The 17,579-nt window shown below is 32.4% G+C and overlaps 2 protein-coding genes across 3 annotated transcripts; one reads left to right on the top strand and one right to left on the bottom strand.

The window, feature by feature from the left end:
* Positions 1–592: 592 nt before the first annotated feature.
* On the top strand, positions 593–4,416 carry LOC101501809 (protein LIKE EARLY STARVATION, chloroplastic). Of its 2 annotated transcripts, none has more exons than XM_027333833.2 (4): positions 593–1,111; positions 1,841–2,532; positions 2,932–3,122; positions 3,886–4,416. In XM_027333833.2, the coding sequence occupies exons 1-4, from the start codon at positions 685–687 to the stop codon at positions 4,265–4,267; spliced, it is 1,692 nt and encodes a 563-aa protein (XP_027189634.1). In that variant the 5' UTR covers positions 593–684; the 3' UTR covers positions 4,268–4,416. The 2 variants fall into 2 exon arrangements, with proteins under 2 accessions (XP_027189634.1, XP_004497996.1); XM_004497939.4 differs by having other exon boundaries at positions 594–1,111; positions 1,835–2,532.
* Positions 4,417–4,682: 266 nt separating this feature from the next.
* Positions 4,683–9,177, bottom strand: LOC101514907 (protein DYAD-like). The gene is made up of 9 exons (XM_004497974.3): positions 8,977–9,177; positions 8,820–8,890; positions 8,019–8,142; positions 7,639–7,739; positions 6,679–7,364; positions 6,165–6,548; positions 5,946–6,063; positions 5,749–5,832; positions 4,683–5,463 (listed from the first exon to the last, which is right to left on the bottom strand). The coding sequence occupies exons 3-9, from the start codon at positions 8,128–8,130 to the stop codon at positions 4,903–4,905; spliced, it is 2,046 nt and encodes a 681-aa protein (XP_004498031.1). The 5' UTR covers positions 8,131–8,142; positions 8,820–8,890; positions 8,977–9,177; the 3' UTR covers positions 4,683–4,902.
* Between the last annotated feature and the right edge of the window lie 8,402 nt (positions 9,178–17,579).

Below are 17,579 nucleotides of genomic sequence, written 5' to 3'. Positions count from 1 at the left end.
GTCATTGAATAACTTTTTTTTAGTAAAAAAATCACCATTTTAGAGTAAAAAAAATCTAAGTTTGGATCAAAATTGCAATGAGTATAATAATTAAAGGACCAAAATGTTAGATATTAAAATAATTTTTTTTCTTCTTAAATATAATAAAATAGATAAACTAAAAATACAATATATATTATACTAATGTATATAAAATTATTTATACGGGACTTACTAACTAATGTTCTAAAGAAATATGTTAATGAATTTAACTTTATAATTTTGTGTTTAAAAAAGTAACATTTAAACATTTGAAAAATTGAATTTCCAAATTTAAACACAATTTCTATTCTTAATTCCTAACATTTTCTTCTAAAGTTTGTGACGTGCATGTAAATCATTTTACATTGATTGATTGACCGCGCATAATTAAACTCCTAATATAATGAAATCATATCATTATGTCCTTTTACCATATTAATGTTTAAAATAATTTTACACAGTAAACTAACTTCACATAAAAGTAAAATATTGTTGGATGGATGCGTAATTTTACAAATAAGAAATTGGAAAAATAAAAAAACCAAATCGCCATATAAATAATTACAAACCAGAAAACGGTTCTTCACCACACACACCCTTCTCACTCCTCTGTCCCTCACTCTCTCTCTCACTCTCACAGACACACACTTCAAACTCCATGAAATGTCGACACACCTGATCAAAACTTTCCTCGCAGGTGCACCGTATAAATCCGTACACCTCCTCGATCACAAACAACAACAACAACAATCATGGAACTCAAGAACAAGAAGATGGACAAAACGAAACGTTCGAGCAAGCTCATCCTACCTGGACATGTGGAAAAAAGCCATCGAAAGAGAAAGAAACACCTCACTCTTCAACAAAATCGCTTATTCGAATGAAAACGATGTCGTTGAAGAGAATTTGGAGAAGAAAACGGAAGAGTTTCAGAAGCTTCTAGAAGTTTCAAGTGAGGAACGTGATAGGATTCAGAGGTTACAGGTTATTGATCGTGCTTCTGCTGCTATTGCTGCTGCTAGAGCCATTCTTCATGATGCTAATAGTAATACCGTTCGTTCTGAGGGTGACACGCCACAACAACAACGTGGTAACTTTTGTCTTTATTTCTTTGTTTACTTCGAATTTGAACATTTGTTCTGTTTTTCTAGGGTTTTTTTTTTTTTACTTTGTTGCTTGATTGAACATTGCATGGATTGTGATTAATGGTTTGATGCTATGGCCGAGTTTCTTTGTGAATTTTATTTCATATAAAAAATCCAATGTGTTATTTCTTTTTTTAATTTATAAAAAAAATGCTATTTTGGTTTTTTCATTTTATAAAAACTAGGCGATCAAAGATGTATTTTAAATTTTTATAATTAAGAGTAAAAATGGAATATAAAAGCACTAATTATTTTCAGTAAAAAAGAGCACAGATTAGTTTCAGTAAAAAAAAGCACAATTCATTTTCACTTTAAAAGTGAAAATAGAATATGAAAATGCAAAATAATTTTTTGATTAAGGGGCATACATTGTCATTATAAATTGTTTTAAAAACATGAATTGAAGTCAAGAAAAGGAGATTTTTGAAAATAAAATATGATAATGCAAAAATTGTTTTCGAAAATAAAATATTTGGAAACATGAATTGATGTCAAGAGAAAGGGTTTTTTCTAGTAAAAATGGAAGGAAAATAAAAGATATGTTGAAGGAAAAAAATTTGCTTAAACTAATTAGGCTCTTAGTTTTTTCCATCTAAATGAATGGTGTACATGGAAGATGTTAGTGGTTTGTTGATTTGTTGTTTTGTTCATTTTCAATGATTTGATAGAATCAGATTCAGGATCACAGAATGAGAGTATTTTTGTGCCGAAGTCGGAAACGCAGAATGGGAGTCTTTTTGTGCAGGATTCAGGAACACAGAAAGATGGTATCCCAGGTCCTGATTTTTGGTCCTGGACACCCCCATTGGATAGTGATGTTCCTTCCGACGATGCCAATGGGTTGAAGTTAGATACCAAGTCTTCTGTTTCTCCAACCTTCTCGAATCCTGTTGTTGAGAAGGAAAGGTTGACGCAATCTCTCTCGATTCCATTCGAGAGTTTACTCACTCAAAGCAAAGATTTTCCTACACTTCCACCACTTCAGTCATCATTGGAGGTTGAAACCTCGGTTTCCAATGTAGAGTCTCCTTCCTTGGAGGACGAACTAAAACGCAGTGCGTTATCTTCCGATCATGCGGCAGAAGTAATTCGCGCACTTGATAAGGACAGTATATCGTCTCCTATTGGAGTGAATCTTGACGGAACGAAATGGTGGAAAGAAACGGGAATTGAGCAAAGACCTGATGGTGTGATGTGTAGATGGACAATGACAAGAGGTGTCAGCGCTGACCAAGGTTTAGAGTGGCAAGAGAAATTCTGGGAGGCTTCTGATGAGTTCGGCTATAAGGAACTTGGTTCGGAGAAATCTGGACGTGATGCGTATGGAAATATTTGGCGTGAATTCTGGAGAGAATCCATGCGTCAGGTTAGCAATATTGATATATTTTAATTTCCATTTAAATTCCTTATTATCAGTGTTGTCAATCGCAAATCACAAAAAATAGCAATTTGTTCAAATTCTGCTATGTTACATAGCTATAGTGCCACAATAGTGGCTACTTGACAAGACTTTGAACTATATAGCGTATCATGGAACAATAAATATTTGTTCAAATTCCGATATGCTATACTACCACTATTTGACAACACTCCTTATTATATTTTGTCATATAGTTAACTGAAATCATATTAATTCTAGTAATTAGTGTTGCTATGCACCTGTTTTTTATGCTCTTCTATGATCATTCTTAACTTCATACTTAAGTTAGTCGCTTTGCAATCAAGTACAATAAAATCATATATTGAGCATGATTTTCACTGTCAGGAAAATGGGCTAATGCATTTTGAGAAAACTGCGGACAAGTGGGGAAAAAATGGTAATGGTGATGAGTGGCATGAAAAATGGTGGGAACACTACGATGCCTCTGGTCAAGCAGAGAAATGGGCAGATAAGTGGTGCAGTATTGACCCAAACACACCCCTTGAAGCTGGGCATGCTCATGTCTGGCATGAAAGGTAACAACAGCGTTGAAATACATTAGAATTTGAGCTATAATCCTCTTTTCATAATATTTCATTAGTCCTTAATGGTTTAATGAACTTTTATTTCTGTTGTATGTTTAAGATTCCTTTGATTGCAAAAAATGACTTGAAAGAGTTCGTCCAGCCCAATGCCCATTTGCGATGGCATTTTTTTAAAACCAACTGGATAGAAGCATGTATCATGGTGAAATAGACCGAATTATTTTGAACTCAATTTGTGTTATTCATGCTATCAAACCAAAATATATTCTATTCTGCACTATACTAATATGTAATCAAGGGAATATATATTCATTCATAATATCTACTCTCTAAGGTATGAACTCATGTAATTTACAAAATTTTATATGTATTATCCAAAGTATGAGATTCTATTGCTTTATATGTTTTTGTGTTAATTTTTGAAGCTTTGTTTTTGTCTATCATAGGCAAAAGGCTGGAATATGACCTAACTCTATTCTTTGCTTGCATTCGATTCTGCTCAGTGTTTCTTACTGAGCTGCTCTGTATGTCATTTTGAGCATGCCCACTCCACTTTGCTTCTCTTTTTCATCTAAATTATTCCAAGCCTACCCTTTACTCCAGCCTCCAAAACCTTTCCCAAGATTTTGATAAATTTTGCAAATGGCTTGTGGAAGAATCTGCGAGTGCCTTAATATATCTTAAGCAATAAGGAGATACAACTTGTTCTTTTGTTCTTTATTTTTAATCTTTTTGTGTGCTGTGCTTTTGCCAGGTGGGGGGAAACATATGACGGGAAGGGTGGTAGCACAAAATACACTGACAAATGGGCTGAGCGTTCAGGGGACGGTGGATGGGAGAAATGGGGAGACAAATGGGATGAAAATTTCGATCTAAATGGCCACGGCGTCAAACAGGGAGAGACCTGGTGGGAAGGTAAGTATGGAGAGCGTTGGAACCGGACTTGGGGTGAGCAACACAATGGTTCTGGGTGGGTTCACAAGTACGGTCGGAGCAGTAGCGGGGAACACTGGGACACTCACGAAATGCAAGATACTTGGTATGAGAGATTCCCTCATTTTGGTTTCTTTCACTGCTTTGAAAACTCAGTTGAGCTTAGGGAAGTTCAGAAACCATCCGAGAGAGAGGAGCTTTAATTCGCCAAATTGTGAAACATAGGAACTTAAATAATCTTATGAGTATATGATGGGCACATCAAGCTCTTCTGAAAGTGTAAGGAATAAATGGTGTGCCCCTTGTTTCCAAGACAGCAGCAAATATATATATATGTATATTTTATTTAAAAGTTCTAGCATAATTTATCCCAATCATTACATATTACTGTTACTATAAAAGTGATGAATACCTTAATTGGATAATCTTTTAACTTTTCACAAGTAATTAGCTCTCCAAATGTCCCCAAAAAAGGGTAACTTATATAGGCACTATTGATATACTGAAAACAGAAACTTCAGAAGCAAAAAATGAGTTTTAGAAACTAACAAATCATCTATAAGATAATAACATAAACTTGAGATTATGCAAAATATTTCAGTATTTGGCTTGTTTAATAATAGTGTTCGATTGCAATTTCAATTGCACATAATTGTAATATCTAACTTCAATCATGAAATACCAATATTTCAAACAAAATTACCACATTAATTTTACTGTATATATTGTAAGTTGGCTCAATCTACTAACAAGAGTCTCAATGGTGTGGTTTCTTTCAAATATATATTTCAAATATATATATATATAAGTATATATATGTAGAAGGACTTTGCTAGTATTACCCTTGGGCTAGAGGAGACTCATTGAGGTTAATAGAAGAGGCATTGTTAGTGCTAGTGGTAGTGAATGTGGATTTTGGGGATTTCAATGGAGGAGAATGATGAGGGGAAAAGGGTCCAGTGACATTTGCCAACGTAGCAGTGCTCATAGGACGCCTCTCTGCTAGTGGCTTAACTGGAAAAGAAGGGCTAGGTATGAATAGTGGCAGAGTGTGGGATTTGGAGACAAGCTTGGGAACTGAGGTGGTAAAAGAGGAAGCTGAGGTTGGGGTTGGGACCACAGTGTGTTCATCAAGGTTGGCTACAACATGGGGAGACAAACTCATATTTGGCCATTTAAAGGTCCCTTTCGGTTTGCAAATTTGAAAACTACTTTTCAACCTGTCTATCTTTGCTGATTTGGTTTCTTTGTCGTTATTACCTTTCTTCACCTCTGTTGTCTCTTCTCCAATGTTTTCTGTCAATGATATTGTTGGTCCTGACAATAATGCTAGTGGTGTTAATGATTCTGACATTATTTGCTCTTCTACTACTGTTGGTTTCAACATTCCCAGTTGCTCCTGCATAAGTGCCTTTCATCAGTTGCATGCAAAAAAGTTGAACATTTATTCGCAGAGATGGGAATATAAAATAAAAAATAACACAAGATATCATAATGGGATTCTTTATACTTTTGTTAATAGTCTATAAGTCTATGATACAATCTGGACTAACTTATTACGAGGCAAAAATAGAAAGCAATCATAAGCATCATTATTTTATTTTTATGAAGGTAGCGATTGCCTTCATTATTTTACAACGAAGACATCCAATCCATGAGATCTCAGTCAAATAGTTTTTGTTACCTCCATGCCACCCAAAGCCAGAGAAATTTCTTTAAGTTGTTCTTCTATTTTAGCCTTTTTATAAACCAGCTCCGCATAAAATTCCTGCAATTTAACAGATAGAAGAAGTATTAAAACCGTGTGTTTTCTATATGTCCCAAATGTACTATTCAAGTTAGTCATTAAAAATAAGTTGCACCTACTATGCTTCACCTCACCTGCTTAGAAACCTGGGAGCCATAGTCCTCAAAATTCAAACTCGACAAATCAGAATTAGGAGTGGTTACAATGGCCAATGTTTCCTCTTCTTTTTTTGATGCGAGCTCCTGCATATTTCTGTTTGCAGATCAAGAAAAGTATCCAATGACTCTGAATCAATAGAATAACCAATAAAATCAGACATATACAATAAAAATAAATGATGAAATTTGCCATACTGTTTCAATTTGACTATTTCTTCCATTATCTCTCTAAGTTCTTTACTAGAAACATGATTTTGTGAAATGCTGTCTCCACGCTTCCATCCAGGGGGAGGAGTCCAGTAAGGGTCTTGGACACCCATTTCCTTTCTAATATCAGCAAGATCAGCACTCTCTAACCAGTATTCCATTGCTCCTTCTGCATTGTGTCGCCGTCGGAATCTTTCATCTCCTTCTGGTGCCACTTTTCCAGCCATGTGCTTCAGCAAATGATCTAGTAAACCTGTGTCACCAATATACTTTCGTGCTTCTGATCTCAAGTCTGGCCTCAATATTGGATTTCCATACACAGCTTCTTTTTCCTTCATAACCTTCAACATATTCAACTCTGCCAACTTATACCTTCAAATGCACAAGGTAATATATAACTACAAATTAATAACTAACGCCTATTAGATTAACAAAGTGAAAAACTGAACTGTATACTACAAAAAGCTTAATATTTTAATACAAATAAGTAATAACCACTTACCTCTCAGCACACCATCTATCAATTGATATTTTTTGCTTCTTTTTGCCACAAACCACAACTTGCTGCTTCACGGTGTCTTTTACTGCTCTCTTAGACGTTTTAGCTCCGCTGCTACTACTCGCACCTTGGTGATTTTTCTTACATTGACGAGGCAACCTCGATACTTCAAAGGACACTACCTTGATAGCCTCCATTTCTTCTTCAACCTGTTTTCTCTTCTTCTCATTAGTCCCTTTTCTGGTTTTTTCAAAAGTAACCCCTTTTTCCTTAGGAAGTTCGTGTAAAGATTCAACCTTTTTCTCTTCATGACGGCCCAAGAACCGAACTTGCCTGCGTTGGCCCCACTGCATTGTACCACTGAACTTGAGCTGAGACCAACATGAGCCCTGCTTGGAAACTAAACTCGTAGCAGAATCACTGATAACTGGACTGTTATGGTTTTGAATGTTTTCTATAGTCGTAGAGGCCCAGAAGTTCCATGAGTTTCTTTTTTGGGCAAATTCTTCAGCTGTGATGCTCCTGCAAAGCATTTTGATGGCGAGTTCGACTCCCATTACGTGCTTCTCGTCAAGTGTTGGGATTTTCTTCTCGTCTGGTATTCCAAAGCTTTGGTCGTTGAAGTGTGTGTGAAGAGAGTGGAGGCTTGGATACCTTAGATATACTTGTTGGTCTCTTTTGTCACTGACCTACAGAATTCACACCCAGTATATGAAACACACCAAAGATAAATTTTTTTGAGTAAACCACAATTTTAGTCTTCAAGGTGTAACACGATCTCACTTTGTTAACTGATATTCAATCAAAAATCTAAATTAGTTAATCATTAAAATGTCAGTTGTTCAAAAATTATTTTAATGATTTCATAAATAATTTGAATTTTTGATTGACTAAGAGACCAAAAGTGAGGTTATTCTACATTTTCAGATATTAAGATATTGTATTTCATAATATATGTATTACCATAACAATGCTAACATATTGTATTTTGACTGGGCAATTCCACGGAAGGTTAGAATGATCAATTTTATAAAATCGACCAACTTTCAAGTCCTCAAGTGACCCTGCAACATTGTTGATAGCATATCACAAAAAAGTGACACTTAGTTAGAAATGTGGAAAGAATAATGTGGGGGTGGGGGTAATTAAAGAAAGAGTAAATTGATATACATTAATAAAATCACCAGTGCTAAATTATGATTATGTTATATACAATATACAATTAATTATTAACATGAAATAAAGGTAAAAAATAATCATTTGTGAGAAAATATGAAAAATGTTAGAGATGCAAACAAGAGGATGCTAAAACGCTAAAAAATAACAATTTAAAAGGATATTACCTATGGTATTATTGGAATCAGACGTGGATGGAAAATGCAGGAAATGTTTGTCCAAAGAAGGGATATTTTTGCTTTTACTGACGTGGACGTCGTTCTCTTCATGCATCTTCATGTACGAACTCTCCTACAAAACCCTTATAATTAAATTTTATTTGAATGGACCATTATAATTAATTAAATTTCATCAAAATCATAATAACAATAATAATTAATATTGTTGCTCAAATTAAGATGTCACAAATATTAAAAAACTCCCTTCATCATATTATTCACCACATTGAAGTTTAATTTTTGGTTATAATATTATCCTATTTCCTTTTACCACTTTGATTTTTTAAACTATGATATTATCGGTACTTGTTTGATTAAAATATTCTTCCTAATTATTTATTTGATTAAAATAAACTTTATATTTTGTGGAACAATGAGTATGAGTATGAAATGAGTGAGAGAGTAACATGAATGAAATCACAAACACTATCCTTCACAATGTGCACAACAACATCAATGATGGTAACTAACCAAAGAAATAAAAATAAATCAGCAAACAATTACATTAACTAATCGATCCTACTTTATACAGAATAAAACAAGCAGAGCAAAAATTGACATTCATTCATACCAATTGTAATTAATGAAGTAATGAAATTAAATATCAAGTAAAGTAATTAAAAGAAACAATGCATTTGTTCAAATACTGAAACAAGCAAACAATGCCGAATTTGAATGTACAGAAGAAGCAAGCAAAAAATGAAGTTAAAAACGGAATCCCGTTATTACTAAATTCCACCACTTACTTACTCTGACGAAGAACAACGATTGAGATGAACTTGAATTGAAGTAGTTTAAAGTACAAATGAAATCAACGCTAGCTGCATTGCAACAATGAAGAAATTAACTAATTAACGATACGAAACAAAAAGATGAAGAAGAAAAATAAAAGGAATTAGAATAATACTGTTGAGAATGGTTTTTGTTGATTTTTCATTGGTAGCTGTTTTAATATTCCCGATCGAGAAAATGAGTGAGAAAATTATAGTTGATCGAAAATCAGTTATATAGGTGCAAACGGATTGCAGAGGAGAGTGCACACGGGAGAGTCATCATGTATTTCGAAATTACCAGCATGTCCCTGATTTACTGAGAAAATTATAGTGGAATTGCACGTATTGCAGTGTGCACGGGAGAGAGAGTGATCATGATTCTCTCACTCGCCCAATATTTTGTAATTACCAACAACCCCCTGCCTCTGCCTGCATTCTATTTTTTTCATTTTTATTTTCTTTGCCTTACTGCATCATTAAGCTTTACTAAATATGTGCTAACTCAGAATATCAATTTTGATCTACTTGTACATAACATCTATTCTTTTTCTACTAATACATTTCTGTTTTAATTTTTCATAACATTCTAGTACACGTATAGTACTAGAATCATGAAATTGGATGTTTGGTTTAATTCATCTAATAGTTTGTAATTCCCTATATGAATTGCACTGCTTTTTATTTTCAATTTTTACCTTCCAAAGTTTTATTCTCCATTAAATGACATGTTAATTGGATTTTTCTATAGTATTCAAAGGCGCTAAATTAATTTAGACCATATGTATTATCTAGACTGATCCATATTCTCAATCAAGATCGTTTGTTTATGTTCTTGGCTGACCTCTTACTTATTTTCCTATTTTAGAGACAAAAGCTTAAGAGATTTTGAAATTGAAGAATGACAATGAGAGTGGAACAAGCAAGAAAATATGTTGTTATTTTTATATTGTATTGTCATGTAACACCGAAGCATTTTGTTTATATATATTGGGCCAACCCATAGTTCGTGCAAGTTGAGTCACTGCACATGACCCCAAAATTTTAAAGACCTCAAAATATTAATTATATATTATCAACATTTATAAATTGTCAGATGTCTTGCAATGCTCCAGTGACATAATGTATAATTTTAGTTTTTTTTATAATAATTTTTATTGTTTCTTTTTATTATAAATTTAATTTTTAATATTAGAATAAGACTTCTAAATTGTTTAACACGGTCTGTACATATGCGTATTTTTTTTTTGTCTTTGCATATGCATAAATTAATATTAATATATGACTTTTGATATAAAAAAACTAAAAATAAAATAAATATTAACTCTAGTACAAGATAGGCTAAAAATAGCCACAAAACCCATATTACATTCTCAACACTTGAGAGTTCACATATGTTAGCACAAAATATCTCTACAAAAGTCAACTAAAGAAGTCCAAGTAACAGTTAAGGAGCATTAGATCAACCTAGACAATTAAGGGGATTCGTCCCCATTGATTCAACAAAACTTTTTGGATTTAATTTTTAACCAGCACTAAAATTGAATTTTGATTCTATCAATAAAATGATCCAATGATAACTACTTTCAACCACAAATAAGATTATTGCAATTTTTCCTAATTGACCAAATACATGTCAACCAAATTATACGTAAATTAACTCTTGAATGATAAGGAAAAAGCTACAAAATTGTTGTACATGATAATAGGCATGATGAGTTAAAGCACGTAAAAAAATCAACCACTAAAGAAACACACACAAAATAGTTGGTTATATTACTTAAATAGAGGTTAGTTACCTATTTGAGTTCATTTATGAGTGATTTATTCAAAATAGAAAGTGACTCATTATATTGTTGTTGTACTTCAATGCACTCATTTTTTATTTACACTCGATGTTCAATTAAACTGGCAAGTTTTATTATCTTTTTATTTATTTATTTTGAACAGCAGCTCTCTGATTAGGTGAGCTCTTTACCAACTAATTGGTGTTAATTTTATTTCTATTAAGAATACTAGTGCTTGAACGGTTGCGATGCACAGGTAAACAAATGTGAAAATTATGTTTCTTTACTAATTTTGTTAGTTAATTTGTGGTTAAATATCGAGTGATTAATATTTTAATTTAATATCGATATAAATATTGATTTAAAATATATAGGAACTTTTTGCTATATATTTAACAAAGTGATTGTGAGCCCATATAATTTTTTGTTTAGTCAAATAAAAAGAGTACAAAAGCATAATGTGAATATCAAGACATCATAAACTATGTTGACATATCAAGTTAATTATTTATTATTGGCAGCATCCTAAAAATATTTTCAATAAAAAAAATGAAAAGTTACAAACAAATTGGGGAACTAGATCAAAATCCAACGTAAACGGTTAAAGGAAAAAACAACATCTACCTCATTAAAAATCTTACTAGGAAAATCCAAAGGATAAAAACCTTAGTGAAGGAAAAAAATATTGCAGAGCAAACTAAATTTAAGCCCTTGAAAAGCATTAGCAAAAGCGATAATCACAAAGCCTTAATCTATTACGATTATAAGATTCAGAAAGATAAAAAGGAAAATTATCCCACCAAATAAAGTTATTATGCTGAAGGCCTAAGGAAGCAATCGTGTCTGCACAACCATTGCCTTCTATGAAGATATGAGAAATAATAAAGCGCATATTTTTTGTCATCTCAACACATTTCAACCATTGATTTCTTAACTTCTAAGGAACACTGTCGTGGTTTTTAAAAGCAAAATTACTAATTTAGAATCTATTTCCAACCAAATAGATAGTTGACATTTTTTAAAAGTTAGGCTTAATTGCAGTTTTGGTCCCCCTATTTTAGCTGAATCGCAAAAGTAGTCCCCCTATTTTATTTCTCCCCAATTTTGGTCCCCAAACAGAATTTTAGTCCAAAACTTGATGAAGTTTTAATTTTTTTTTTTTGCATTTATTTAAGTCACACAATGTCTCAAGATCTCGTGGTGCAACAATTGTATCTGAAATCTATGATTATAAATGGTGTGGTGTGACTTAAAATAATGAAACTGCATCCAGTTTTGGACCAAAATTCTGTTTGGAGGACCAAAACTGGAGAGAAATAAAATGGAGGGACTACTTTCACGATTCAGCTCAAATAGGAGGACCAAAACTACAATTAAGCCTAAAAGTTATCTAATTGTATGCATAGCCCCAACGAGTTCCGCATAAAAAGTAGTGGAGATGTTTAAGTTTGAACAAAACAACCTACCGCAACAACATTACTATCTCTAAATAAGCCCCCACAAGCAGTTGATCCAAGACAACCTTTATTGTGTAATTGATATTGCATTTGATTCAAGAAATGATAGGACGATGCCAAATAACCTTTTTAATCTATGGAGCATGAATCACAACAGAAAAAACTTTAAGGATGATAAATTCATGCATGGAGGAAAAAAGGCACCAATTGAGTGATTTCTGGCCAAAGAAGTATTGAAACTCACAATATGAGATTTCCAACAAATCAACTTGTTACCAAACCTCTTTTTGTTTCTACAAAACCAAATCACATTAGTTAAGTTGGCAATAACAATGATAGTAACAATCTCACATTGAGGTGACCAAAGTCTTCTACTGATGTCCAACGCATTATTGATATATGAAGTGTCAATTGTAAAGTTAATAGTTAAGGTGAGCCAAGTCCAAAGATTTTTCGTAAAGTCAAGATCCAAAAAAAGATGGTGACTAGTTTCCATTGCTTTGTCACACAAGTTACATTAAGAGACAATGTTGCAACCTCTAGCACACAAATTCTCATATGTGGGAACTTTTATAGTGGAAAATGCGCCAAACAAAAAGAGATTTGGATGGCTGAATAAAAGGGCTCCAAACCAGCTTAGCCAAATAAACCTCATTAAGGTATGCCATTTGAAAGATATAAGCATCTTGAAAACCAAGCATTCCATTATTGGTGTGCTTCTAAACTAGCTTATCTTTTGTCATGAACATAAGGATTGGAGTATCATGCAGAGCATCAACAATATCAGGATAATTCAAATGAATGGAATAAGGAATATACCAATTGTTATTTTTGATGAAGTCCTTCACAATGGCTTAAAAAAAGTGATGCTTGTCCTTAGGGATGTGAAGACTCTCAACCATAGGGAAGCTAAGCCAACAATCTTTCCAAAAATTAATCTTATCCCCTTACCCAAGCATCCACTAACAGTTTTCTTTGGTGATGTTAACCTAATGCTTGATGCCAAACCAAATCGAATAGTCTATATGATAAGATATGAGACCATTCAATCTCATAACTCTAAATTTGAGGAGGGAAGACCATTAACAATTAGAAGTATTCAAATTCCAACACAACCTGAGGATATATGTCTCATTAAGATCCCTCAAGAATTTAATACCAAGGTCTCCCTCTTTGATAGGAGTGAAAACTATGTAAGCCACAATTGAATGTTTTCTTTGATTATGTCACCAGACCAAATAACGTTTCTTATCCATTTCTTGATATTGTTAATTAACGATACATGCCAAAAGTATACAAGAAAACAATATATCATCATACCATGAATATTACTTCTCGCAATCTGCACTCTACCTGCAATGGACAATAAAAAATTCTTCCAAGTAGCTAATTTAGATTTTAATTCTATCAGCAATAGGCATAAAATGAATAGTCTTATACTTGCCCTTCAAAATAGGAGTGCCAAGATAGGTAAAAGGAATCTCCCTAAAATGAAAACCTAATAAATCAACAATTTTAGCTTTTCTTCGAGGTTTTATAAAACCAACATAAATCGTGGATTCAAAATTATTGTTAATTTGGCAAAAAACTTCCCCATAATCCGAAAAGAGGCTTTTATGAGCTTTCAAATTAAATAAATTCTCTCTACAAAAAATCATCACATCATCAGCATAAAGAACATGAAAAGGAACTACAGTTCCCCTTAGGCCCACCACAAGAGAAAGTAAGCCATCATTAACCAACATAGAAATACTTCGACTAAGGATCACTTCAACAATACAAAAAAAGAGAGGGGAGAAAAGATCACCCTACCTAACATCATTTTTACAAGAAAAACAACCTGCAACTTTACTATTCACATTAATTGAAAGTTTTGTAGAGTGCAGAATAATGTTTATCTAATGACAAAACTTAGAATCAAAATCAAAAGAATGCATAACTTTTTGCAAGAAATTCCAATCAATAGTATCAAAAGCTTTATGTATATCAATCTTAATTGCAAGATTACCTCTAAAATCTTTATTGTGCAACATATTAATAACTTCAGAAGTAAGGCATATATAGTTAGCAATTTTTCTTCACTGGTTGGTGGATATAATGTTAGGCATGACATTTTCGAGTCTATCAACAAGAACCTTGGTGATGACTTTGAAAAATTGGTGGATATAATGTTAGGCATCAACCAACTTGTTTTGAAAAATTGCATCACCGCGTTAAAGACATTTTGACCTACAATATCCCAATACTTTTTTAATTAAAAAGCTCCATAGCCATTTGGATCACGAGCTCCATTTGAGTTCACAGAAAAAACATCTCTAACATCATTAAGGCTAGGTAAATTAGTAGGCATGTCATTAATAGAGACATTAAGAAAGTTAGGAATAAAAATATCAATAAGTCCATTGTCAATACAATTATTATTAGTATTAAAAATATATTTAAAGTAACTTACAACATAATTTTCAATGGCCACAATATCAGTAATCAAGTCATTACCATTTCTTAAATATGATATCCTATTTGTCACATATCTAATCTTTGTAATTCTCTAAAAGTAGGCAATATTTATTATCCCATGATGGGAAGTCCACATCTTCATAAATTTGAAACAAGAAGCACCCCTGACATTATTTAACTGGAAATCAAGAAATAACGGTTAATGGTCTGAATGAATTTTGGGTAAAGGTGCAACAAGAATTTGAGGACCAATAATCTATCCAATATTTTTTCAGTATGATCCCCCCTCCTACAATTAGTCCAAGTAAATTTAGCACCATGAGTAGGGATATCAATAAGGTCATGAGCATTAGTCCAATCTTGAAGATCATCAATGGCAATTCTAGCCGGTTGGCCACTTACATGATATTCATGAGCTCCAATGATAGTGTTGAAATCACCTATACAACACCAACAGAGATTGAATAAACATTTTTTCATGATAAAGATTACTCAAAAGGTCTCTTATACTTATATAACTAGTAAATGCATAAACGAAAGAAAAAGAAAAATTTGTATTGTCAATGTTTAACTTAAAAGCGTGTTGAGTAGAGTTATATACAAAAGTAGAAAACGAATGGTTAGCACACCATAAACTTGGAAGCATGTCATGTCTTTAATTAGTAGAAATTAATATAAGATTTAGCTTATTCGAATATCTCTTAGGCAAATCATCAATGTTTATCAAAAGTTCAAAAATAAAAACAAAATCACGTTTGTGAAGAGAACATAAGCTTTTAAGAGCCAACCTAGTAGAGAGGTTGGCCAAGCCTCAAACACTCTAGTAAAGACATTTCATCAGTCATGACCTTTTTGGCCTACCCTTGAGCTGATATTGAGGTTAACCTTAGCATCTTGCTTCTTCTTTTGTTTGCTTCTTTCTTAAAGCACGAGCAACACCACATCAAATTCATTTACATCATCAACTTGTCTAATTTCAACTTCAACAAGATCAACCCAATTAGTATTGATATGTTACAAGTCTCGTTGAACCATATTCATGATGTTACTATTGTCATAATTGAAAACAACAGTGTTTTCACCAACAAAAGTTTCTTCGTCAACTTGAGTTACATTGACAACCAAATAAGACATGTTATTGTGTTTTTTCTAGCATGTGATGCTTTTGGTTGGAAATTGCATCGTGTGCCTTATATGTTGTTGTTCATTATTGAAATCTTGATGGTCGTGAGTGGAATTAACATCTTCATAGTTTTCTACATAATCTTCCCCATGTTCTAAGTGGCCATCCGAATCTGTAGCCACTTGCACGGGGTCCTCGTTATTATCATGATGTTGTTTGTTTCTTTGATTGTGATCTTCCTTATTTGCATCACTACCATTTGGAGTGTGTTCAACATTAAAATTTTCTTTATGAATATCATTATGTTGTTTAGGTTTAGATCTATTATGCCTTATGTGATCATGAAACTTACTTCTTTCATGAACATCAATATTGTTTCTACACTTTGAGCTATGATGACCGATGCACTTGTACAAAGTACATAAATCATGAAGCTTTTTCATAATCAAATCCAACAAATAAAGCAAAACATTTGCTGTCACGAACCGAAAACTGAACACCATGACCCACACTCAAACTATACTCCTAGTCTGATAAGCCTACTAACTAACTTAATAATTAAACGATTTTCAATGTTATAAATAACCATTGCAAAAATATATAATATTTCTCGAGATTTTGACAAAGTATCCTCAGTAACTTTAACATTTCCAATTTTAAAAATCCTATTTCAAACTTTTAACTTAGTCAATATTTCAAAGGGAAAATCTAAATATTTAATACACTCTCAAAAGACTTTCTAGACTCAAAATATATGCAAAGGACACCACGACTCAACATATACTTAACAGAAGAGCCATCGACGAAATAGGCCTACAAAAAAAAATGATTGAGACTTGAATCTACTAACAGCTTGCTACTCAACTGTCTGTGAATTTGAAGAAAAAAAATAAACAACATGGAGAGGTAAGTCACAAAGACTTAGTGAAGAGATAACAACTACCACGAACTAAAAGAGAAATACAAAAAGACATAAATACTTGTTTTACAATTTTATGAAAATTATGTTAAACAATACTACTTGAAATATAGATAATTCTCAAATAAAATATACACATGATAAAATCATTAAACTTATAATTTAGCCGTCCAAGTAGAAATATTTAAAATCCAATTCATAAAGAAGTGAAATCAGAATGAACAACCTTAAAAATCATGGAAAATCAAACAAGTAAAAACATAAATTTTTTAGAACCAAGAGGTGACTTCATCTCATTGATAGCCTTTTCCTCCTAAGGATGACATCTCTCTTAAGGGTGACTCCATCTAAATGATAACCATTTCCTCTTAATTCCACAACGCATCATATCACATCAATTATGGAGCTTACATCTCGTTGATAGCCCTCTCCTCCTAATTGTTGGAACCAAGTTCATTTTATAATTAGAGTTTTTATGATAACAAAAGTATTTTATGAGAATAATATATCTGACTTCAAAGAATATGAAAAATGATATGATCAAGATTTATAAAATTTGAAGAAGATTTGATCAAGATTTATCTACAATAAAATATGAACATAATCAATCTAAAGAATTTACAATCTGAAAAAAATACAAACATAATCAATATAAAGAATTTACAATATCAATCTAAACAAAAAAGGAACATAATCAATTTGAAAAATTTACAAACACAATCTGAACAAAATACAATCCAGAATTAAACAATGACTAAACTGAAACCCAAATTTTAATTATAAATAGATACTCAAGGTTGAAGAAGATAATCATCGAAAAACAGAATACAGTAGTCTTAGAGTTCAAAGAGGCAAACAGTTGTTCAAGTTAGAAATATTATCTAAGTGTTCTTTTCTTAGAGTGTGAGAGTTATTATTATTATTATTATTATTATTATTATTATTATTATTATTATTATTATTATTATTATTATTATTATTATTATTATTATTATTA

The sequence above is a fragment of the Cicer arietinum genome, chromosome 4 (genome assembly GCF_000331145.2).
Source record: "Cicer arietinum cultivar CDC Frontier isolate Library 1 chromosome 4, Cicar.CDCFrontier_v2.0, whole genome shotgun sequence".
NCBI lineage: Eukaryota > Viridiplantae > Streptophyta > Magnoliopsida > Fabales > Fabaceae > Cicer > Cicer arietinum.
Note: the sequence above shows the minus strand (reverse complement) of the source record. Positions and strands in the feature narration are given on the sequence as shown.